At 44.4% G+C, this 26,579-nt stretch overlaps 1 protein-coding gene across 6 annotated transcripts in view; it reads right to left on the reverse strand.

Annotated features, from left to right (window-relative positions):
- The window catches only part of Palm2akap2 (PALM2 and AKAP2 fusion), a 461,803-nt gene that overhangs the window by 327,600 nt on the left and 107,624 nt on the right, over positions 1 to 26,579 (reverse strand). For all 6 annotated transcript variants that reach the window (XM_063261006.1, XM_063260999.1, XM_063260993.1 and 3 more), the window contains exon 2: positions 17,048 to 17,093. In XM_063261006.1, the coding sequence (XP_063117076.1) occupies positions 17,048 to 17,093 (46 nt within the window). The remainder of the gene's footprint in view (positions 1 to 17,047; positions 17,094 to 26,579) is intronic.

Genomic DNA, 26,579 nt, shown 5'->3' on the forward strand with positions numbered 1-26,579 from the left:
ACACGCACACACACATGCATATGCACATCCACACACACACACACATTCCACCATTCCATGTCAGTACTTGGGCTACTGGTCCAGCTCTGGCCTAGCCTCTGGCCTCAATTCTGATAACCAGAGTTCAGAATGTGCCATACACACTTTTCCTGTTCCCAGAGCCTGGAGCACTGCCCTTCAGTCCCAAACCTATGGCCAAGGTCCTGCTCCCTGTGGGCAGCCTTTCATAGACTGCTGGCTTAAGTTGCCTTTTCAGTGAAATAAAATAAAAACTTCTCATTTTTACTGAATATACTGTTCACAGATGATGCCTTTGCCCTATCTGCTACCCATTTCAACTGTTCAGCCCAGTTCCGCTCAGTTATCTGAAATATGAAGAAAACAAGGTAGCTATTCATTTCTAAGGAATATATTTCTGTTACTATTGGTTGATGGTTTAGTTTTAGACACTGTCCTGTGTCCTCTTCCTGGACCAATTTCTGTCTCATCTTGCTGCATGACTGGACCTTGGGCTCTCCATGCATCACCATCCTGAGGACTGTGTTCCCATTCTCCTATGCATGTGCCCTGGAGTCCATCCCATCAGCATCTTGCCTTCTTTGCCTTCCTATCAGCTCCCCATCCCATTGTACAGCAGCCATAAGTGAATCTAGATTGGACACCTGACAGTTTTACTGCTTTAAATAACCTGTGTGCTCACAGCGTACTCCCCATGTGCCACGCATCACCACAGACAATGCCACCTCAATTGATTGTTCATATCAAGGATTTGGGTGCCAAGGCAACATTCTTCCCTCCAAGGCAGGTAGCATTCCCTATTAAAGAAAGGAGAGTCTTCACTGAGTGATAAAACACAAAACAAAAAAATCTGTACTGAATATTCCATTTCCTACAAGCGTTTAATAAAAGATTATAAACTAGATCTGTAGAAAACAAGAATAATAAAAACCTCTATAGCTTTAAAATTTCTATTTTAAGCAAAGACAAGGAAAAATAAAGCTGAGATGACAAATAGGCTTTTCAAGTACTCATGTCACTCGGTTTGTAATAGTAGCTTCACATGGCACAGGGCTGACCAGGATTCTGAGGCCAAATTTGAGCTGAGCAGGAAATGCTTCCATGATGAACTCATGATGCACAGAGCCAACCAAAGGATGGCAGCAAGGGAGGCCTGTGTTTGCCAAACCTGCAAGTCCTCTGCATGGGCTTCTGAGTTTAACTCTGGGACTGCCATTTCTGGTCTTGTGGCCTATAAGAGGAACTTTTACATTAGTTCTTTAGTCTTGAAGTTAGTTCTCAAATGTAGATGCCCTGAAGTACTCTCCTCTGATGAAAAGGTTTGTTTATGTTGATCCTCCACCCTCTCTCAAATCCATAAACCTAAGGTTGGTGTTTAAGAAGTGTTGAGTAGTGAGGAGTTGATGAGAAAAGCAGCATTTCTGCCTGGCAAGCTTTTCCGCAGTAACACACTACACTGGTAGGCAATGGGGAATCTGAGTGGCTCTGAACACAATTCTTAGCTTTTGCTAAAAATAATTGCACAGATTGAGTCACCCCATTATTCCCAGGCTCCTCTGAAAGCCGAAAAAGATGTCACATGGTCCAGAAATAACCTCCACATTCCACCTCTAAATTGGTTCTCCGAGGGCTTAGCAGCCTTCACCCAACACAGAGGAAGGTACCACTTCTGGGTTACAGCAAACAGAGTGAGATTTAAAGGATCATAAAACCTAAAGGTGACCACGGCATGAAAAGCCTGGAGAGCCACACCAGAAGCCTCAGGTGTGTTCCAGCCTTGGCAGATGAGCACTAAGGGGCTCACAGGGGCTTCCCATCTCAGCCTGCCTTCCCTCTGCCACAAGCTACTCCCAAGAGGACACCATCGCCAGGGACTCCCTGCCACCAGGAGACCAAGTCTCAGGGTCACTTGGCACACTGGTCTGCAGTGATCCAGGCAGCACCCTGTCCTGCTGGTGTTACTGCACCAGAAATACTGGGCTGCAGGGCACCTCTGGAAGTTGCACTGCTGTGTCACACACGTTGTGACTTTGCCCATGTGCTTCCTTTAGCCCACCGAGAACAGAACACACGCACGCTCACCTTGGCCCCACCACCACCTGGCCTGGGTACCTTTGTCCCTTGGGGAGGCCAGAAGGGGCCAGGATTGGGCAAAGGATCTGCGAATCTCTGTGGATCAAGTGGTGTGAACTGCAGAACAGGGAACCCGGGGAGCCAGGCAGGACAGCAGGACAGGGAGACTGGAGCAGCAGAAAGAGCTGCCATAGAGAGGGGAGGGAGGGTGTGGGCTGTAACTGACCTGGATGACTGGGGACAAACTGCTCACTGAAGCTTCTGCTTTCCCCAGGGAAAAACACACCTGCCCTGCTCACTGATTAGCAGACAACATGGGGAGGCGGGTGAATCCCATAAACTCGGGCAGCTGCTACCCCACAAGGAATGTTTGGGTCTTTATTGCTGGTGAGCCAGGAACAGCCCAGGTTGCTGAACAAAACAGCTGGCAAGCCCGGGAAGTAGCAGAGCAGCTCCTGAATGCCTGTGAGGCAGGGTGCAGCCTTTCTCACGGTGTTCAGCTGGGCGTGGTAGGGGATGCTGAACCCTGGTGACAACTTCCTGTGAAATGCTGCACTGCCCGCACTTTTCCAGATAAAAGGCTTCAGCCAGAGACAGGACTAAAGAATAGTGAGGGTTCTGGGGCCATAAGGGAAGCTGTGAGTGTGAAACCAGCACCAAGGCTTGAGCCAAATGGCACCCACTGTTCCCCCCACCCCATTTCCCAGACCATTTCCCTTGAGGCCCAGTGTCTACTGCCATAGCTGGAAGCAGACAGGATACAAATGTCCATCACTGTGAGACAGATGCAGGGCCCACCTGACAACACACAGGGACATTCCTATGGGTTAAACTGTGTTGCCCCAGGAAAGACAGGCTCAAGTCCTAACTCCCGGTTCCTCAGAAGGTGACCTGACTTGGAGACAGTCCTTACAGAGGTGTCAGGTCATAATGGTGTCATTAAAGCAGGCCCCATAATATGACTGGTGTCCTGACACAAAGGGAACATGCAGACACACAGACACACACAGAAGGAAACTGACATGCTGAGATAAAATGGCTTTCAACAAGCCAAGAAGAGGCCGGGGACAGAGCCTTCCTCCTCAGAAGAAAGCAGCTCTGCTGATGCCTTGGTTTCAGACTGTCAGCCTCTAGAATTGTGAGACCATAAAGTGCAGGTGAGGAAAAGACAGGAAGTTAGATCTTCATTCCTTTTTGTTTACTTTCCCTATTCTCACCAGTAGACCTCAGCACCTTGGTTAGCCCATGTTGCACTATGTGGTTTAGAGAAGGTTCCCTTTCCTTCAGATACCTTTCTGGAACCTTCTGGAAAAGTGCCCTAACAAACACAGGAGGCTACATGGACCTCAGAGGAATAGGACTCTAGTAGCAGCCAGGCCAAGTGACAATGCCAGGCTAAGCCCTGACTGTAAAGAAGCTTTGCAGAGAGGTTAGGATGTCTCATGTCTCATCTTCTCCTGCCCAAGGAAGACACTCTAAGCCCTCTGGGGTTCTTTTCCAAATACCCAAATGCTGCTTTACATATCCTACCTAAGACAGCTCAACAGATAGCCACTATCTATCAGAGTTTGCATAAATGAGGAAAATCGTTTGCTATTTCAATGTTTGTGGCTTTATCCTTTTTCAGAAAGGCATATTTTCATGTAGAATTCTCAAAAAAAAAAATCTTACAAAGCCTCCAGGCATCAAAGGAATAATACAGAATGAGTCTTTCTACTGATGAAAATATGGAAAATATGTTTGGTCAGATAAACACCTCACATACATCAGTGTTTCTCACAGGGAATTATTTTGTCATGTAGCGGGTGTTTGGCAACATCCAGAATCTTTGGGGCTGTCACAGTGGAAAAAAGCAGAAGCCACTGCCATCTAATGAATAGAGACCAGATATACTACAAAACACCCTACGATGCATAGGATAACCCCCCACGGCAGAGGTATCTGGTGCAAAATGTTAATGGTACCTCAGTAAAAAACCTTGTGCCTTCTGACTTGCTTCCCATTCCCCAAGCAGCTGCTCAGAAGCAGCTCACACAGAGAATTCCAGGTCGAGTACATATATGACCAGAGAGCAAAATCCAGCCATCATGTAGAATGAGTAACTGACCTTTTCAATAAAACACCAAAGGGAACTGCAAGAGCACCTGATTATTCAGAGGCCCAGTTGGCCATTCACAGCTTATACTTAATGGTCAATTTATTTGAAACCCAAGCTTTGTTCCACAGGGCCCACGAAGTGATAGACCCTCAGAGAAGGACTCATGAACCCAGGATGGCTGGCTGGGAACCACTCCTCCCTGGCTTGCTCCACCTCAGGGAATGTTCTCTGACCTCCAGTCTGACAGTACATCATGAAAGTTCCCTGAGAGGGGAGAGGAAAGAAAAGGTTCTGGCAAATTCCAGGGATTAAAGAAAATTCTTCTGGAAAATCGGCAGTGGTTTTCCTCTACCCCTATTTCATTTCAATAGAACAAAAATATTTTTTAAGTGTATAGCTTTAGTTTTAGATGGGAAAAAACATTTCTCTCTAAGAGACCAGCTTTTCTGGCTTTCAAAAGAAGACAACATATATAGTTGAGGATAGATTGGGAAACCCCTATAGTGGTAAATCTCAAATGCCAGCTCTTCAGTAAAATAAGTCCCTCCTCCTAGTGCCCAGAAAACAGTGAAAAGAGTGCCTTGTTTGGAATGAGTAGCAATATAACAACACTGAATTCTTTGGCTAAAGGGTTCTCAGAGCCTTATTTGCAAATATAACTATAAAAGTTGTGCTATTTAGGAAGTAGGGGCCGGCAGTTTCTCTGCAAATGGTCAGTTAGTAAATATTTGAGGCTTTGCAGGCCATATGGTCTCTCTGCAGTGACCCAGCTCTGCTAATGCAGCACAAACTCAGTCACAGACAACACAGAAGTGAACGGTCATGGCTTCATTTGTGTAGGCTGCAATTTGAATTTCACATCATTTTCATGTGTTACTAAATATCCTTTTAAAATGTTTTCCAATCATTTAAAAATGTGAAAGTCATGCATTACCTATAGGTCTTATAAAAATAGACTGTAGGCCAGATTTGGGCCATGGGCTCTTATTTGCTATGCTTGGCAAATAGGTGAAAAAAATTCCAATTTTTGCTCATTCTTCATTCAGAAACTGCTATATAAAATTGACTTTTCTCTTTGTCTCACTGCAGCTCTGAAATCATAATAGTGAAACGAGGGAATGAAAACACAAGGAAGACAAACCTACCTACCACACCATGCTTTCCATCAAAGTATCCAGGCTGAGAATGATCTGCATTGTGACCACAGTGCCATAATGGGCCACGATGCCTCTATGCATGCTATAGGCTCCACACGGTATAAGATCTATGCCGTGCTGATGGCTAACATTTCAATGTTATTTTTAAACTCGCCCACTGGGAAGAATTGCCTTGTTTGGTCTTTGCAGCTTTATGTTATTTGTCACAGTTTGGGGTTTGCAAGGAAAACAATTACATATAAGTCACATAATTTATACCAGTATTTTATGCTAGTCACCCAGAGTCAAATACAAGAAATGCACAAAATCTGTCTACTAAAGACCTAGTGAAACCAATCAAGGATCTGGATCCCATGGCAATGTCCTGCATGAGTTCAGCTGAAGACCTAGAACTCATGACAATGCCTCCCATGAGTCCAACTGGAGGCCTAGAGCCCACAGTGACTATTTCATGGATCTGTGCTGGGAAGGTCCAAAGGTCAGCAGTGGAAGCTAGAAAGTCTATGCCAGCAGGGTGAAGGATCTGTGCCAGTAGGATGAGAAGTCTGCACAGGAGCCAAGAAGTGATGCTCAAAATAAGAACCAGGGCTCCCCCGAAAATACCACAGCCATCCTCAGCAACAATGAGGTCCCTAGCTCCTCAGATGATAAGGACAGCTGAGTTCATATCAGGCAGCCAGCATGACAAGTTGCCCCTGGAGAGGGTATTTAAGTATTTGTTAGAAGAAGAATCTGTTACTTAGTTATGAAGGGTTCTGGGATTCCCACCAATAGCTAGGAACCCCAATTTCCTATTTTGGTCCACTCTCCCACATTTAACTGATTCTTAGTCATCTAAGTTGAGATATAGGTGGGTCAAATGGAAGAAGTACTTACATACTAGTGTTAGACAATTTAAAAATCAGTGCTTCCTAGAATTCTGGGGGTGGGGAACTGTTCTGCATCTTAACTTTGCTGGTGGCTACACAGATTCTACATGCATTAAAAATTCAGACATCAAAAAATTAAGTCAGTTGTGCTCTTTGTTCATTACTTTCTTTTTCTTTTTGTAATTGCTTGAAGATTTACTTCTCACAGAGAACTCATGAGTTCACTTAGCATGCTGGATAAATAAGTGAGTTAAGTAGTAGCCTTGACTCTGACCCCAGCCTATGGTTTACTTACAGGGTTCAGATCCCAGAGGGCCCTGATTTCTGTAACAAATGTGCTTCTGGCAGCCCCATCTCACCAATCTGCCTGGCAAACATAAAGGTTTCAGCATTTACTCAGTTCTCAACGGGAATATCCCTCCACCCCAATCCCACTACCAGCCCTACAGTTAAATCAAATACACCATGAAAGGCACAAGTATAAAACTAGTGGCCCAGGCTGGTAGCTGAGGGCAAGGAGGGCTTGGGGCAGGGAATAAATTCAGCACACACTGTGTTACCATCTCATTACATTTGGTTTGGCCCATACAGTATTTAGATTGTGAACATTTAAATAGCAACAGATTTCTTTCAAGGGCTAAATTTCCAGGTTTTCTTGAAAAAAGTAGAAAATCCTGGGTCTGTATTTCCACAAAGTATCAATCAGCTAGAGTTGGGGTTCTCACCACCAATCCCTGGGGAATCTGGTCTCCCTCATTTAGCACAGTCCCAAGAACTCAGTCATCAATGGGCACCAGCGCCCATCTAGGGATTGACTCCCTAATTTAAGAATTTTGTAGGGTGTCTGCCACATGGATAGTTTCAGGAACTGGGGGCCTTTTCTTCCTCCCCTTGAGAGCAGCTCCAGGTTGAAGTGGACATCTTTCATGCAAACTTTGAGGCCCTAGGGTACTCTGTCTCCCATGTGGGAAATGACCCATTTTGCTGAGGGAGGCCTAGAAAAGGCCTCTCCGCAGCTAAACCAGGCTGCTCCCAGCTTTTCTCTGTGGACCCAGGCTTAGCAGGGAAGCAAGATGGAACTAACCAACAGCAGCAAGGGGCCTGCCAAGACAGAGAGAGATGGAGACTCTGGGAAGAGGGGTGGGAAGCCAGAAAGGAAGGAATTAAAATTGCTTTCACCTTGGCCTCCTCTCCTCTGGGTTCAGAGGCAGCACTTCCTCTTCATTCTCCCCCATCAGATCCAATACCGACCTGATATCTTTCATTCTCACTATGAATAAGATGGGGAGGGATCAGGCTGCGAGAGTCTTATTTCTAGTAGTCAAAAGGATTAGAGTTTATTCCCACTCTGGGGATCTTCTCACCCAGCTCCACAAAATGCATCCCTTCTCTTGTGAACATCCTGCAGTTCTGTTGTTTTATTGGATTAACAGCACTGAATTTTGAGCAGATGTGCTCAGACATCAATGTTCCCAAACAAAGCTGTTTGCAAACCAGCTGGAAAAAAGGCAGTTAGAGTCACTGGGAGTATTGTTATCCCAGAGCAAGTTTTGCTTACCTGGATACCCAGTTGCTGAAAGACCACTCAAGTTAACCTTGAGTTTTTCATATACATTTCACACTTTCAGATAAATTTTAAAGACTTCACAGGATAGAAAGTATAATCAGTTGAAGATGACAAGACAGGTCATACAACTCTGTTGCAGACCAGCCAAAAACCCAGAGAAAGCCTCTAGTCTGACTCTATGCCACTCAGCCAAAAGACACGTTTCCCTATAGCCTCGCTATTACATGCACACTATTGTAGATACCCAAATCCTGACACTTGGTCTGGTATTTACTGGCCTCAACGATGTCACCATGAGCACATAATCTCAGGGGAAAAAATTCCCTGCCTATAACCCAAGGGGTTAAGTTTTCAAGCATATGTTTTTCTCTTAAGAATAGCATTTTTTGGTAACCCTCAGCATTTTAAGTTTCATTCCTGGATTTTAAAATGCAGGGAATACTTAGATGACTGGTTACAATTTAGCAGAAGGGAAATATCCCACCCACCTAGTATAATCTAAACTAGTAAAAAGGCTTTTTTCTCTCTCTCAGCAAAAAAAGGGCAGGTTGTACAAAGATATTCGGTCATGCACAGACCATCAGAGTTCAGAAACTCGCAGGGTAATGAAGTCCTCAGGTGCTACAGAAGTGATGGATAGAAAGATGCAGTCTGAGGTCTGGCTTGAGGCCTTTTCATCTACAGCTGGTGCTTCTATCTGAGGGCTTAAGTAGCTTTTCTTTCCTCTTCCAAGTTTTGCAAGTGAAAGGTACCCCTTCTCTACTGCTTTCTTACAGCTAAACTCATAGGATGCTATAGAAACCTTTACAGTAGGGTCAAAGGCTAACCCAAAATGTGGGATCAAGCATTATGAAAATGGGCTATAGTCTTCTCATTCTTCATAGGTATGTGTAGTTAATAATCCTTGTGAATATTTGGGGGGAGGCAATGCTGGGGATCAAACCCCAGACCACATGCATGCAAGGCAAGCAGTTCTATGACTAAGCTACACCTTCAGCCCTCTAGATGAACATCTTAAATGAACCTGAGACTGCTGAAAACCAGTGAGGCAATAATTAACCAGCGGCACAGGAAGCCCTGACATGCATTTCTCCACACCAACCTCTGCTCCTCCTGGCATTTCCTGCTAGAAATAGGTCTCAGCTGTGTGGCTGCTCAAACCCAGAGTGCTCCAGAGTGACCTTTTCTCTACAAAGCCCCCCGTGCTATGTGGCGAGCCACTCATAGTCCGTCCTTGTTCTCCTATGCCTCACCCAGTACAGTGCACCCTCTGTGCTCTGTGTCTCAAGAAAAATGTGAGACTGGGTGAGGCTGAATCCTTCCAAAAATGAAGCGCTGGCTCAAACAATGGATGCTACAACTAAGAGGGAGGGAAGTCTGGACTCGTCCCTAAGAAAATAAACTCCTCTGGGCTGTGGCAATGATAAGCCACATTTGTGCACACAGATGGGCTTAGGAGACCTGTTCACCATCAGCAAGTACATGAGCACACATCCTGGCATCCCACTAGAGTTGCCCACGGAGAAGCACCACACTGTGAATAGCACCTACAGGCTGGAGAAGATGTGTGGACCGGGGATGTGTGTTTTAAATGAGACCTCAATAGCTGATAATGCAACAGGACTTTCCTACAGCACCTTCATATCATGACACATCCTTCTCAAAGGGACTCCCACTGGACTGCTGGAAACCTCCTGCACTGAACAGTTTATCTCTCCAAACGGTCCCTAACACTTCTCCAAGGGAATTGTGTAGCAGATATTTTTGGTTAGCCAATCCTGGGCAACCTGTTCAGCCAATTCCAAATAAACACTCTCAACCTGGTCAACCAGTCTGAATTGGGGTTTTTGGTGCTGGGTCAAACACCTGGCATACACAATTTAAAAGAGGAAAGATTTATTTTGCCAGATGGCTTTAGGGGTTCCAGTCCATGGTCAGCTAGCTCCAAGGCTACATCATCTTGGAAGGGTGTGGCAAGGAAAGCTGCTCATTGCATGGGGGAAGGGAGCAGTGTGCAAGGAAAGAGTCTAAGAGGAAGGGGCTACGAATCAGATGCAGTCATACCCATGACCCCCACAGACGTACGCAGAACGGGCACTACTAATCTCATAGGCATCTCTCAAGTGGATCAAACTGACAACCCATCCCACAATTCCAACCAAACCTTCCTAATCTGCTGAGTCAATCTCAGAAAAATTCTTTCAAAGGTGTCTTAAAGTGACCTAAAGAGAGAAATTTCATGTTATTTAAATAGATCAAAGCAAGCACCCAAAACAAAGTCTTCCTCTTGATTACCCATGTAATGTGAGAACACACAACTGCATCACTTGCAAGCTGGATTGTGTTTTAGATTCTTGCTAATAAGCCTGAATTTAGTCTTTTATTCTATTACATCTCGTTAGATACGCATACCACAGAAACTCCTGGGCATGTCACAGTGGGCATGTAGCCCTTAGCAAGACCCAAACACTAATCTCTCTTTACTTTTGATCTCCTACCACTTTACCAGTGGTTCCAATGTTCCTGAAAACAGCAGCAGCTGCTGGGAAAAATACTATCTAGAAATTTGTTATAAATGCAACAAGCTCAGGTCCTTCCCAATATACTGAATCAGACCTTATGGGAGTATAAACCAATCAGCAGTCCATATTTTAAAAAGCACTTAAAGTGATCCTAAAAAGTTTGAGAACTGCTTCTCTGTATCATGTCTAGCAAAAAATATATATATATATATTGTAAGTGCTGAGGGCACAGGGTCTCCCTATATTGTCTATTACAGTACTTCAAGCTATTTATAAATCAGATCATCTCAAACATTCCAGCTGATATGAGATAGGCTCAAGTTTGTATATTGGATTTTCAGGTCAGAGTTGGATACCTTGCATAAATTTTCTTAAATATTCTTCTATAATAACAGGAATTTTCAACATCAAAGTTCTGATTATCTTTTAGAGTCTTCTGTTAATTTAGAAAGCAATCATCTGCCTAGATGTAAATACTCTGAGTTACAAAAATGTCCATGATTAAAAGGGGCTTACTTAGTGTCAAAAGATTTAGCCAATAAGCATTATTTTCCAATAACCCAAACATTTGGACACCAAACAGACAATGTCCCAGTATAAATGTAGCTTGATTTTGCAATATTATGAAAATATTGCAGCTAGGGGCTGCTTGCAGGGCTACTTCATGGTATCCTTATGAAATCCAAAGAAGTCAGTGCATATGGAAAGCACATTGTAAAGTTCAAAGCTCTACCTACATCGAAAGGTCACAAAATGTCAACTTTTTGACCAAAAGGAATTGCATTGTGACCACAAATCCTTTGAAAGTTTTACAACTAATTGATATTCTTTGTTTTAAAAAGGGGAGCCTACATTTAAAAATCCAATTGCTGCATTCTCTTAAAAATGAGTGAGTGTGATAACACAGAACCTAAATTCTCACATGGCAAAAATTAACTGCAGCTTAACTGAGAAGTGGCATCTGCTTCTCAGGGCCTCACTTTCTACACAATCTGTATCCTTCAGCTAAGTTGCACATTGGTCCCCAGAGTCTACGAGTTTGCAACTCACGGCCACTGCCAATTTTCATCATTATTACTGGCCTTAGGCACTGAAAATGCTCAGTGGTTTATGTTTAGCTAAAATTTCCTAGTTGGCAAAATAAAAAAAAATGGGGGGGGGAATGGATTTAATTTTTGTATCTGCTTTCCACTGAAAGATATATAAGTTATGAGTTGTTACTTGCTTATAATAAATAGAAAACTTCTGTGTTCATACCATATACCTGCTCTGAGCATTTCCCATAAAATCGCTCAAATTACCCTGACAACAATTCCATAAAGTGGATTTTACCATTATGCCCATTTTACAGATGAGGGAATGGAGGGACAGGGACATCATGCAGACAATAATGAAAAGGCCAGCCTTCCCAACACCAACATGCATGCTTGTAACTCTCCTGCCAGATGGCGTGAGGCACTTGCATTCTTGGGGACCACTGATTCCATGCATCGATGCCAAGCTGCTGTCTCAGTCAAGGTCATACCATGTAACAACCAACTCTCACTGCCAAAAAGGTTGATCAACACCCCCAACGGGAATCAATGATGAAATATGAGTAGTTCAAAGGATCAACAGCAGTGGTCACAAAAGTGCTGGACAGTCCATACCCACAGAAATGTAGAAGCAACTTCTCCTGTGCCTTGGTTATCCTTTAGATATAGACACATCACCACTCATAACTCCTTTTTCTTGGCTTTTAAATGATAACTTTAAAAAGAAAAAGAAAGAAAAGATATCTGCTCTATTTCTCAGGGCACTAAAAAGTTTGCCAGATCAGTTGTCCTTTGTCCTAAGAGGCAAAAGCCTAAAATATTCAGAGGAACACATCAGTGGTCAGAGAGGTATATGACCTTTACACATGTTTGTGCAAGGCTGCCCTGGCACTCAGCCCCAGCAATGATCCGAGAGGGCCCAAAGTGTCACCTATCTACTGGGTGATCCTACAAGCATCCAGGAAAAACCCTTCCTCAGCACTAATATCCCTAGCAAGTCATTTTTCAGGCTTTCACATGGAATTTCAGAAGCAGAGTGTTACCCAGGTCTTTAAAATGGAAATAGCTAATAAATGACTACTTAGGATATTAAATTCTGTGAGCCTCTGCCAGCTATCCAGCAGTGACACAGGTCTACAAGGGACATACATAAGCATGGTCCTCACAAGAATCACAGTGTTTGCTACTGCAGGGCTTTGGTTTGGGTCTGTAACCTCTCCAAGGGATCCCTGACTTGGTACTCTTGGCTGAGTCACATGAACAGTGTACCATGGAAACTTGCCTAACCTGGGCAGGCCAACCACAGTGCTGGTGATCAATCTCAGAACTGCAGTCTTCCTGGATCCCCACTTTAACTCTAACACTCAAGGCCTTGTCATTCTAAGACAAGAAGAGGCAAGAAAAGATGAATCCAAGGAGAAGCCAACAAATACTTCTCTGGAAGCTCAGGAGCCAGCCTAAGTCAACTATATACACCCAGGCACTCTCTCAGGACAGAGAAGGGGATCTGAGGGAGACATAAATCAACTAACTGTACCCTTTGAGTGACAGGAAGGAGAGAGACATCCAAAGTAAGATGCCATGAAGGCACATCACCCAGGCCCAGGTACTCCAAGCATACCCACCGCCTCCCCGCCAGAGGATTTTAGTTCAGGAGGAAGCAGTGGTAAATGTAGCCTATACCACAAAAACATACCCCGATAAGGCCGGCCATGCCACTTAGGAGACAGGAGAGACTGGGATTTCATACAAGTCCACACCTCACTATGTATGTGTTCCCTGACTGCCTGGATGCTCAGTTGTAAGGTGAAGACCATGAGACCCAGCCACCCCAACCTCAGAAGGAAGGCAGCATGTGTCAGGCTAGCATAAATTATAAAGCTCCTTGCATTTGTATACAAGAGACCATTTTTGTTATTCCACTGGATGGGTTCTTAATAAATGAGAAAAGTCCTCAAGAAACAAGTGCAGGTTCAATGCGCATTTCCTATTTCAGCACTCATGCTGGTTCCCAGTGCCAGCCATGGCCTCAGGCCATGTGGCAGTTAGGGCTTTTGCCCAAACGACCTCTGCAATATTTAGTTCTTTTCACTCAGGCTCAAGGAGAGCTGTCCTCCCTTTGGACGTGTAGACATAACAAACCCTTTCCCAAAGTTGGTTTCCATGGAGATACACTGCTTCTTCCACAAGGGAATGCTACTCATTCAGTTTGAGTTTACGTTGGGTGTTCCCACACTCTGCACCCAGGCTCCAAAAACTTGCAATGTGGGTCTCCTGGTTTATCTCAACCCATCCCAGTGCTATGGAGTCAGTCTGCTAGTTTTCAAGAGCTCATGTTGTAGCTTGAGAACCACCTGCACAGAGGCTCATGGGAAAAGTGTGAAGCCCTGTGGCCATCTTGGGTGGTAGTATGGGGTGTGGTCAAAGTTTCAGTGGCCTTCAGGATGGGTTCTAATCTTGGCTTTGATTGTATCTGTTTAATGTTTGGACAGTTCCAGAACATGTTAACCTACAAAACAGGACAACGTACTAGTGCCTTCCTAAGTTTGTTAGCATAATTAGGCCAGATAATGTGTGTTTAAAAGCATTTTAGTTTTATTACTGAGTATTTTCCCTTTCTCACACTTACTGCTTCAAGTAAATAATAAAACAAACAACAAGTAAACGAATGCCTATGGGAAGGCTATGACACCAGTTTCTGTGTTCTTTTACCCACAACTCAAGGGTGGTCTACATACCTCATGTGTGTGCTCACAGGCATGGTCCTTCTTGAATGGTAAGCATAACTGTTTATGTGTCATGTCTCTCTTCCACCATGCTATAAACAACTTTAGGTTTAAAAAAAAAGGACTTCACACAATGCCTCACTGAATGTAGTGTTCAATAAATGGCAATCATCACTCCCTGGAATCGCCATTCTACATTCATTCTGTCGCAGAGGCATTTTATATATTCTAAATTTATAGCTTTGGGAGGGCCCCTAGAGATAAAGGAGCATGTCGGAGTAGAGACATTTGTCAAAGATGGAGTTACTCTCCTGTTGGCAGTAAGTAAGATGAAAGTCATTTGTTAGTCACTGAACTCAACTGGAAGATTCAATTAAGGCACTAGTGATATGCAAGTCCCTAAGGAAGACAGTTCCACAGATGACATGACAGACACCTGGGGCCACAGGACATAGATCTCTGCAAAGATTAAGTGCGCAAAGGGTGAAGTCTTCCCTTTAGTGGCTGAATTTGGGGGTACTGGCTTTTCAGTGGTTACCATACATACAGTGGTGAGAAGTGATGCTGGGTAGCAGGCTGGCCTTCAGTCAGAACTGCAGAAGAGCAAAAAAGGGCTGCCCGTGTCCTATCCACTTCTGAGATGTTGTTTCTAACCCTACAGGACAAGGGAGCAGTGCACACAGGAACCGAGGGCGCTACCTTGTCACCACCTAACAGCAAATATTTCCCCTCCATCATCACTGATCCATACAGGCAACCCATACAGCAGAACTCCTAAGCCCATTTTCTAGATGAAGCAACTGAGACCCAGATGCAATACCACCCAAGATCCAGAAGTCTGGATAGGTGAAGAAGTGAGAACTCGTTCTCTTCTCTCACATCTCCACAGACTTGCCAGGTTCATATCTCCACAAGTGTGCCAGGTTCTGGACAGGTTTGTGAACTCTTCACCATCCCCTGAGAAAGAACTCTAGAAAACTGTCTGAGAGAGGCAGAGTTTGCTGAATCTGGAGAGAGTGCACCAGGCCAAAGCATGGCATAAACCATCAGCTCCTGGGGCCACATGTCCCTGCAACTTCCTCTGTCTCTTTGTGTTCTCTCTTTCTCTCTCTCTCTCTCTCTCTCTCTCTCTCTCTCTCTCTCTCTCTCTCTCGCTGTGATATCACCATTGACAACCTATATGGGCAATATATATATTCACTGATGTCAATACACTCATGCAATTATCATCTGCCCCTCAGCTCCATAGGACAAACTCAGTCCACCATAGTCAGGAGTGGGTATAGATCTCACACTCAGAAGAATTCCAAAAGATTCCCTGGATCTTTCTTGAAAGCGTCTTGGCCTCTGCTGGGATTACTCAACCCCTCTTGCTATGTTGGATGCCACTGGCCCTGGATTCAGCAAGCAAGCTCTTTCATGGTGCTCAGCTGTTCCTCAGGCATCCAGTGAAGCTGGTCACACAAAGGCTGAAAGTCTGACAACTGTTGGAAACAGTCAGCCGCAGCCCATGGAAGCGACTAAACATTCTCTGGAACAGCCACTTGGTCAACAGTTAAAGCAGCCTATTATCCAGTTTGCACAAAACCCCCACCAGCTCCATGGCACCAATAATTAAATATCTCCATTCTTATCAAGCTCGTGACACACTGCCGCATTGCCTTGCCACTAACTGTAGAAACCATGAATAACTTCATTGGCCATCGAAGTATACATAAACCAGGGAAAGGGACAGATAAAAAAAAAACAGCCTTTCTGAGCTTTCAAGACCACAACCAAAGACTGCCATGGGGCAAACCATAGCACTTCACAACAAACAGCTCCCTCCTTCCAGGGAAAAGAGCTCCGAGGCTCTCAGATGGGGAGAGTCAGAGAAAGGGGGTCTTGGAGTCACAGAGACCACACCAAAGGCTTCTAAAAAAGAAGGGCCCATATGCATTTTCCCAATGAAGAATCTGTCCAAAGGCTTTTGAAAACACTTTCATGTACAGTATTTTGCTTCCAAAACATTACACAGAATTTCTCCAACAAATTTATGTGTGTTTCCAGGGAACTCCTGGACTGAAAAGAAAAAAAAAAGTACTGCTTTAGGTGGAAAAATGTCTGGTGATTCTTTTGTGCCAAGAGATTAACGGACTTTCTCTTATAATTGTTATTATTTCATAGAGCAGCCGTAATCATTCCCTCATCTGCAAACGAAATATATAATCCAGCTGTGAAGGCTGCAGTAAAAATACCACATCTGTGGATCATTGGCAACACTCTGGCAGACTGCTCGAATCTCGGCAGTCTCAGAGAGTTCCTTCTGTAACCAACATGCACATGGGTACACTTCTCTGAAAGTGCATAGCAACTTTGCCAAAACCGCTCACTTCTTTGTACACCAAAAAGAGGGTTTCAGATAACCCACACCCTAAGACAGAGTCTCCTCTGGAATATGATTCCCAGGACTCAGTTGTAAGAAGTCCCCAGACCCTCCAGAATGGTAGTTTGTGCAAGAGCCCTTGTCAATATCAAACAGAGAAAGGGCAAACTGGCACTCTGGTTTCTGGGAGGAGGTTCCATGGTGGAGGGCTGGCTGACTAGTTGGCCCCTGGTTTTCCACTTAGCAGGCGCTTGACTTCCGCAGAGGAAGGCGGCCACCCGTCTGGGCACCCATCTCTCCCTTCTTCAGAGTACGAAGCCAGCGTATTCCTGGAGCACTGGGTGGTAATACTCCAGAAGTCGCCCCCAGCCTCTGTTTAGTCTGTTCCCAAAATCCAGTAGCAAGCATCTTATTTCCAACCCAGTCTTCCCCAGTTCAAAGCGCGCCCCGAGGGTTTAGATCTCCAACAGTATAAAGGCAAAGGCAGCGTCGCTGAGCCTAGACAGAGTTTTTGCACGGCCTGCGGCTACCGTGCTGGCATGCCGCTCACCCCGAAGCCCTCGGGGTCCCATCCATCCCAGACAATAGAGCAAGAAAATAAAATGAAAGTATACTCACAGCTATGGCTTGCAGTCTCTCCTTGTGCAATTCCGCCTCTGCCATCCTGGAGAAGGGTGCCCAGGCAAGGGAAAGAAAGAAAAAAAATACAGGCTATAGTCACCCAAGGAAATGATGGGCACCCCGGAGGCTTAGCTAGAACCTGGGCAGAGGCGCGGGGTGGCCGGGGTCCGCTGCGGCGCTCAGAGCCGTGCGCACCGCTGGCTGGCGGCTCAGCCTCTGGCCCCCCGCCCGCCTGGCTGAGCCCCAGCGCCGCCCGAACTGCAGCTCACGGTCGCCGCCGCCGCCGGCCGCGCCAGCCGGGGACGTGGGCCGAGGGCAGCAGCCGGGAGGGAGCGCTCGCCCGCGCTCGTCCTCCGCCCTGACGTCTCGGCGCCACGCTCCGCCCCCGGGGTGTGGGGGACCCGCTGCCGCGGCACCGGGCGGCTCCCGGGCAGGCAAGGGGAACTGGGGAGGGACCGCAGACGCGGAGAGGGCACGCGCGCGCGCGCGCCTTGGGCACCTGGGGTGCGGGCACTCGGACCTCTAGGGCGCACAGCTGGAGAGCCTCCTTGGCAACGCGCGCTGGAGCCCAAGCAGAGTGAGGTGGCGCCTGTGCCGGACAGATGTCAGTAGAGGGGAATGCTGGACTGAAGCACGTGCCCTGACTTGCAGGCTCTGGCCACTGCATGTGCTGAACACCTTTTAGTTCATGCCAGATGCTGGGCTCCACGTGAAGACATTGCCAGTAGGGAAGGGCTGCCTGGACCACGTGCTTTAGATGTCAGGGTCCTCAAACATAAAGGACAGGTTATGGTTACAAATAGGCCACTGTCTGGCCAGATATGGCTTAGACAGCTGAGTGTTTAGTCCTGGGTACCTAGCAAGCAGGGCTTGGTAATTTATAATCTGCTGTGAGACCCTGGGCAACGCATTCAGCAACTCTGAATCTCAATTTCCTCATCTGGAAACAAAAAAAAAGGATCACAGAAGTTACCTCACACAAGTGGCCTCAGAAATGAATGAATACAGTATATGAAGGTGTTTTATAAAAGGTGTTGCAGACATCACCTGCTGCTATGATAAAGCTGTGGCACTGCATTGGAAACCTCAGGGGCTCTTCTGTACACTACACAGAAAGATGAAGTAAGATCTGGTCACTGAAATACTTTACGTATTCTTTATCCAAATAGGATACCATACGTTTAAGTGGACCTTTTCTGGTAGTTGCTGGATAGGATAAGAGAGGTGAGTAAAGCTGATTCGAAAGAAAATAAATGCTAAGAACAAACAAAATACCTCTGAATGCATAGGGTGGGCCTTCTAGAATTCCCAACATATGCAAGCAAACTTTCCTCCACAAAATAAAATAAAAACACCTCGACTGTAAAACACACACACATATCCAAATCAATATGGCCTTTTCCAATTCACAACAATTCTATAAATGCAGGACTTAGGACAGTATTTTAAAAGATGTATACATCAAATTTCCCCAAATACCAAAAATTCTTTTCACTCAGTTAAGCTACCCTTTCAACTTCCACTGCAATTTTACCTGCTTTTTGGAGAACAATCGCTGCTCAGACCAAGGATGGAACCACTTGGTTTCATCAGCCCTGAGACCCTTCTTTAGAATGGATGTGGGTGCAGCTGTTTGCACCACAGAGCCGGGCCAATGCCCAGTTTGACATCTCAGTCTGGTAGATCATAAACTTCTACCTTCTGTTTAAGACTCATTACCTTCTTCAAATGCCTCTCCTTCTCTTTCTCTTCTCCTTGTCTTCTTCCCCCTTCCCTTCTTCCTTCTCCCCTCCTCCTACTTATCTTCTATTTTCAGCACAGGCTCCCCTAGGACAAGTTACTGGCAGGGTGGCTCACAAATAAAGCTGTTCTTAATTTTGTAGAGTGTCTATGTAACCAACAAAAACAGAGGCAACCAAGATGAGGACCAAGACCAAAGAGGCTGGAAGCTCAGCCAAAGGCATAGACTTTGGGATTTAAACTCAAGCAAGCCCCACAGAGTCCATGTTTCTAGGCACTAAGCACCATGCTCAATTGGGGTCATGGATTGCACTAGGTTCCAGTAATAAGCAAGTGAACAAGAAATGTTCCTTTCCCTCAGGTATATGGGTATCAAAGAGGAATAATGGAGCATTACAATATAAATATAGTTAATATCACTAAACTCTGCACTTAAAAGTGATTGAACTAGTGTATTTTGTGTAATGTTTGTATAGCCACAGTAAATGTTAATAGCAGCGATAGAAGGGGAGATAGAGAAGGAAAAGGGTCTGAGTAACCTTTAAGGTGATCAGTTGGAAGGATCTGAACCTCAGAATCAGGGTCAGGCCACGTACCTCACTGGCATCTTCTTAACAACTCCAGCTAAAGAACTGAGGCTAGTCAGGACGAGAAAATACAGCAGGAAGGGAGAAGGTTCAGCAGAGGAGTCTGATATGTCATCTGAGAGGCAGATGGAAAAATCAGGATACACTCTAACAAAAGCCATATAGGAGGGCAGGGAATGTCAGTAGGTCACAAGCTTTTCAGGGGTCAAGGAGGTGTAGACTGCGAAGAGGCCATTGGCTTCAGCAATGAAGAAGGCAGTGGACTTTGGAGGGCACTAGTGTGCTATGTCCAGAAGGTGAGCTGGAAAGTACTCAGGAACATTAAGAAAGGACGAAGAGTTGGGGGAGAATTGTCCAGGGTACAACTCCTCCTGTCAGATCTCTGGACTTGAACAATGATGATGGGAAACAGGAAGGAGACTGGGAATCAGAGCCTAGCTGAAGGGCTCTCAGGGCAAGTGAGACTTCAATGTTTTAGGGTCCTAAGGAAGTCACACGAGGAAAGTAAAGCCAAAGACCCAGTAAAAGGGAAGGTAAGTATTAGGCAAACTCTTGAGTTAAAACACAGGCACTGGGATTAGCATCACTGGCCAGTTCAGCCAAGGATGAAACAGGGCACAAGGACGGGGTGGATAATGACTAGAAGAAATTTTGAGTTGAAGACTTGAAAGAGAGTAGTTGAGTGAGTTTGCATCCGTTGCCCTGATTTTCCCAGCTGAAGGGAACTGATGGGGCAGGTGTGGGCCTTCAGAGGGGTGGAATAATTTGTAAAGGACTGCGGGGAGGAGAGAAGACTGGTATGCGGCTCCGAACCAGAGCTCTTAGTTAGAATCATGTGACTACATGCATAGAACTAAATTTCTGCAAGGTAAGGCAGGGCTGGAGATGAGTTTACAGTCACTGTGCTGGTGGCACTTAATAGGAATAGATCAAAGACTCATGACCTATTGTGCTTCCTCAGCAGTGTTTAAGGGTCCCTGGGGTCCCTGATAAGCAGTGGTGTTTACTCAGTGTTCAGGGCTTCGAAAAGAGATATGGCAAAATTCAAAGAAAAGAAGAAATTTGGGATGCTAGACATTGGGGTTTTGTACAGGAAGAAAGAAGAGCAGACGTCTTTTTTTTCTTTTTGTCTCTGCCTTTTTTTCTAAAAATTTATAAACCCCTTTTCCCTTCCCTATCTGTAGAAAATTCCCACATTTTTGAACAATGGAGAGAAGCCACATCCCATCATAAAAGCTGGAAAATGTCAGACCCTTGCATTGTGGAGAATTCTTTCAGTCTGGTAATTTACCTTTGGTCTTTCCCCTCACCCAAATCTCCATCTTTAGACTTCCCACCTAGATTGGAAGCTGCCAAATACAATGTCAGTTCATTCATTTTCTGTGTCAGCTAGAATTCATTTCAGTTGGCTGTGACTAAAGACCCAAGGTAAAACAGGAAGATACAGGAAATGAACAATGAAGGCTTGGACAAAAAGGAGAGGGCACATATTTTCTCTTCCAACACTTCTCCTATGTGTAAGTTTTAGCATTTTAAAACCATTAAACCCATTAAAAATACAGATAAACCCAAATTATCCCATTTCTTTAACAAACTTGTTTTGTAGATATTCCATAGTAGATTTTAGGCAAAGACCTGATAATTCTAAGGATAAAGAATGTAATGCTACAACTCTATTGGTGACTAGTTTAAAATATGGAACAGTGCATTACAGTGGTGTATAACGTGTCAAAATCGCTAGTTCTTACAGGGGATGTTTTTGCACAAACACTATTCTGACAGTTTAATGTTTTCCTCTGGCAGATGCTAGCTACACTGCAAGCTATCAAACAGAAAGAATACAGAATGCTAGATATGCAAGATAAATGTTTTGCTAATAAAAATTTCAAAATCTATTTTAGGACAAGTCCTTTGGGAGCCACAAATCATAGCTTATTTCCTTGTGGAGAAAACAAGAGTACCATAAAGAGAGAGAAATAACTGGCCAAAGCCCTTTGTGTGAGTAGAAAAGCTGGAGTCTTGGTGAGCAGTAGCTAAGACTGTGAAATTTCTCCACAACCTAAGGCTTTCCTTGAACAAAGGTGATTTTGAAAGGAATGTCGGAGTCCACAAATGTTTGTGTTGGCTCTTTTGTATGGCACTATTTGGCCATATAGTGACCTAAAAATATATCTGACTGCTGCCTATACAATCAAATAACTGAGACCAGTGCTTGGGGTCTTCTCAACTCCTGTGGTTATCAGCAGTTTGGAACAGTGATGGGACTTCAGGTAAGTGCTGTTTTGCTCTATGAAATCCAAATCGTAGATCCATATAGGAGTCCCCATGAAGCAAAAAAACAGAGAAAGAAGTTAGACAGTAGAATGCCAATGTGGGAAATAAACTAGGCTGGATGCTGCTTAAGGTATATGTTGACTAAGATTTCTATCTAGCAGACTCAAAATGACCAGTCAGAAATCCATCTAAAAGTGAACATCAGCATTTCAATACGATGGCTTCCTTTATTTTGGTTGGCTTTTTCAGTGTCACGTGATCAGTGTGAGTTTCTGGAGGGCATGAGTGGTAGGAAAATTTATGGGATATAGAGTTGGATGCTTAGAGATCATTCTATAGCTACCTTGCTGTGATATACTGGACAAAACACGCAATAAATCGGAACTACAATCTTTTCCATAGTAAGACTGAAATTAAAATATGCAGTGTTCAGAAATGTAAACATATGATGAGTTTGGGGACAATACTGTGCTATTCAAATGTTTGTTTAGTACAGTCTTGTTAATGATAAAAGTTTTGAAACGTAAAATTAGGAGATGGGGGTGAGTGTGACACAGGAAAGTCATGAGCTCTGAAGACAAGTTAGAATCTCCCTTCTGACAAGCACACTGTCAGAAATGAGGATAAATGACATTGAGGTGCGTGTAGCTGGCCATGGTGGCTACTCCAGCAATGGTGAGTCCTAATCACTTCCTCCCATTGCTGCTTCCTAAAAGTACCAGAGACTAAATTAAGGGAATGACTTGATTTATCTACTCTTTAATATAGCTTTTTTTAAAGAAAAGAGGCAAGCTAACAACTCTCTTAAAAATGCCTCACATTAGTAAGCATTTCTCTTTTTGCATGTTTTAGAAGAGAAAATTCAGGTCTGTGTCATTTATTGCCTAGAAATTTTGTTATGGAACTGTGATGGGACTTCAGGTAAGTGCTGTTTTACTCTGTGAAATCCAAATGATTTCCATGATTCGTAGATACCTACAGTTTTATCTTTTGGAGTGGATCAATTTAATAATTATAAATAAGGAGTGAGAATAGGATTCTTAAGAGGAGATAAATTAAGTCCTTGGAGAAGAAGCAAGGGAAAAAATAATTTTTGCATATTCAGGAAAAAGCTCCATGCTTACATATTAAAAGTGCTCTGTGGTAGAATTGATTTCAGGTCTGAGTGTGAATTAACTCTAAGCCAGAAGAGGCTGTGGGAAGGCCAGGTTCTATCTCAGTCTGGTGATCTGATGTTAGTGGACACAGTTGGATCATTGGCTTCATAGAGAGCTTACAGGCCAATCTAGTTTGCCCGATTACAATAACCATGATGTGCCCTGTCAGCATGGAATCCCTTCTTGTAGAGTGGCCATCAACACTTTCATTGTTAATCATGATTTGGTAATGCTATGCACATTCTGCTGATCAGCACTGCTGACCAATGAAAGATTTCCTGCTAGGCTAGCAGTGTAAAGATGGTGGCCTATCAGCTAAATCCTGTCCTCTCCAGTGGCTGGAGAATGAAAACCTAGCTTCTGCTCCCACCATCAATGAATGCTGTGCCCTCCTGGTGCCCTTTGAAGTTCAAAGGTTCCCATTTTGTATGCCTATCCTTATTCACTTTCCATAGGCTGGCAAGATGGAACCCATTTCACTAGAGATAAGAGTCACCTAATCTTAAAAACTGCTCCTTACTAATGTGTGAGTCTCCCAGCGGGGGCCTCCTGGAGAAACTGTCTTTCCCCAAAGCATTATAAATAAAGTAGAAAGAATATAAGACAAAGGGAAAAAATGTAGGTTTAATCCTAACTCTGCCACTTACTGTGTGACCTCCTACAATTCACTTAACTGCTCTGAGCTGAGCTTTCTTAGTGGTAAATTAGGGATAGAATTTCTGTGTGTAAATTGGGAACAGAGACAGCTCACTGTCCTTATAGGATTCTTGATAGAACTGAAGCTCAAGGATGAGAAAGTGCTTTGTAAATTGCAAGTGCCTTGTGAAAAGCTACGGTGAAAGACAAAACTGCAAAGTTAGGGACTCAGGAACATGCTGAATGCCCAGTGGGGACCAGTTTGTAGGAGTGCATAAGCTCAGCTCACCAAGAAAAAAGCCTGTTGATACATAACACAAGACGTGCTTCCAACTTTTGGATCAATTTCTTAAAGAATTGAGCCAGTAAATGAAAACAGTCAAGGTCACCTTGGGCTCTCTTTGACTTCTTGATGTTCCTTAGGAGCTCAAGAGATTTCTTCTTCAAAGGGTCTGAAGACAAACAGCCCCACACTGTGACCTACATATTTAATTAGCATAAGTAAATGGAAAGAGAGAAGACAATGAACTGAGAGAAACAGAAAAGAGAGGGAAAAAAAACAGAAAAAAACTGAGATCTTTTTGGATTGGCTGTGTGTGTGCCAAACCCACATTTGAATGCTGCTTGCTCTGTGTTTGTATCCATGTGTTCTTCTGTCTACATTCATTCAGAGCTAAATTTATCCCACGAGAGAGGAGAGCATGCCTGAAGAGGCGGAGTGGAAGGACAGACGCAAAGGCGGCTGCCTGACGGGAGCCAAGAACACAGTGGATGGAGCTCCCCTAAGAAGGATGTGGGAGCCAGCAGGAGAAGAGAGCACGGAGGCATGGATCCTGGGCTGGCCGGGCAAAGAAAGGTGCTTTCAGCATCCCTTTAGAGAAAGGCATGAGCAGGAATCAGACTCCAGAGTTTGTACATTAGAGAGACCAGTGCCCTGCCTCCCATGAGCTTCCTAATCTGATCCAATCCTTCAGGAAGCAAAGACTTCGCAGCCCACCAGGCTTCCTCATGGACCACAGTGTCTGTACTCACACAGAGAAAAGAGGCAGCTTTTAGAGCCTGCTAATGAAAATCTGAGTTTGCTTTCTATGGCCCTGTTTCCCCAAGAATAAACTTAACTGGAAAATAATCATCCTAGCTTTGCCTTGCAGAGTAGCCACCTAGCAAGAGGATTGTGATGGCAAATAAGGTAAGGATAGACTGCTTGGCGCTGGCATTTTTGATCTCTAGTTTTCAAGTCTGATTGTTTTCTGGTAAAGTCATATTTTGGGGAAAACACAGTGATAGGTGTCCCAAGAGTCCACCGGGACAGCACCTGAGGGGAGGGAATGGAGGCAACAGTGGCTACCAGCAGGGTGGGGTTAAGCGCTGAACACCTAGAGCTGAGCAGAGGATGGTTGGTGGTGCCAGTGTGGGGGTCACATGCCTTCTGCTGATCCTTCATGGTCTCTGTCTTCCCTCTCAGTTACTCCTTCCCCATCTAATTCCTTACCTCCCATCCACACCAAACCCACACCTTAGCATATCATCTTTGCAAGCGGACACATCAGGCAGCTGCGGCTGCCTTGCTGGTGACCAGGGTTCCCCAATGGAGTTGAAGACCCCTCTTAGAACAGGATGCCCATTTCCATCTGGGGCTCATCATTGTAGGAAACTTTCTTCCCTTTGTCAGGATGGGAGGAGGCAAGATTCCTAGAGTTCTGAGATGGCTGTCCTTTGTTGTAGGCTCAGCTAAGTGATCACAGCATCCTGCCAGAGCTTTTCCCTGTGTTTGGCCTCCCATACCCGCTACTCCTCCCCAGAGAACTTGACACCTTCTTCATCTGTTTGTCGCACTCCAAATTTGGTGCTTTTTCATACCATGAGCTATGCCTGGAATGCAGACTCCCCCTTCCTCTTCTGACTTTCCAAGTCTCCTCTTGCTAACTTCACAGAGTTTCAGAAATCCCGCCCCCTCAGGGTATGCCTGTCAGTCTCCTGGGAAGAAGTGGTTATCCCTCCCAATTCCTCACATAGTGTGCAACTTGCAAATGGATTCCTTGACTTGTCACTCTTTCAGTTAACTTGAAAATATCATAAAGATCCTGTTAGATTACCCTGCCATCCCACAAGGCACCACGATGGCTGTTGGTTTATATGAAGCTACTAAACTGGGAGGAAATGTAGATAGGACAAACCTGGCCATGCATCCCAGTTACTGATCTTACTGACTTTCAGAAATTAACTGACTTCTCTGAACTTAAGCTATTTACTGTGTAAAATGGGAATGATAATAATATCCATTTCCTAAGGTTTTGGGGACAATTAAATGAGACAATGTTACAGGTTACAAGTTCAATTTATAATTACGTACATAATATTATTTATTACCTATATCACTCTAGATACGTTTCCATGTAGGTATGCCCATGTTCCAGTGAAAGCTCCAGAAGGGTTTATTGAACCGAGCACTGAGCGTATCCATGTATACCCAACACAGCTCTTTAGCCTAGATCAGCATTTGCTCATGAATGTTCTTGACTTTGGCTAACCTGGACATTACCTCTCATCTGTGGAGTTTATAATCCATGGTCTTCTTTTGAAGCTAGGAAAACTTTTTGTACCATTTTGGCTATGCCAAATTCTGTATTTATCATGAAGTGCTGAAGAAGACTGCAGTTTAAAGTGTTCTAGAAGTGGGGGCTGGGGATTTAGCTCAGCAGCATAAGCACCTGCCTTGCAAGCAGGCAGTCATGAGTTTGATCCCCGGTACGGGACAAAAAGACAAAAAGAAAAAAAGTGTTCTAGGGGCCAGGAATTTAGCTCAGCGGCATAAGCATCTGCCTTGCAAGCAAATGGTTGTGAATTGGATCCCCAGTACCAAAAAAATAAAAAAGAATTTTTAAAAAGTGTTCTAGGCTGGGCTTTCCTACTATTTAGAATAGTGATTGTAAGCTTTATGGGAGGACAGGTTACAGAATTCTTTTGAGAATATGGCATGAATAATGCCTGCTCTTCCAGAACAAATGTACATGAAATAATATTTTGTGTATGATTTCTAGCGCTCCAGAAACACCCTGAATTCTTTCAAATACATTCTTAGAAGATCCAAGACTTCTAATATTACCAAAAAAAGGTCTCTGCTCTAAAACTTAA

This window comes from Cavia porcellus, unplaced genomic scaffold (genome assembly GCF_034190915.1).
Source record: "Cavia porcellus strain 051 isolate PalLab524CR breed Dunkin Hartley unplaced genomic scaffold, mCavPor4.1 scaffold_1, whole genome shotgun sequence".
In the NCBI taxonomy this organism is placed as follows: domain Eukaryota; kingdom Metazoa; phylum Chordata; class Mammalia; order Rodentia; family Caviidae; genus Cavia; species Cavia porcellus.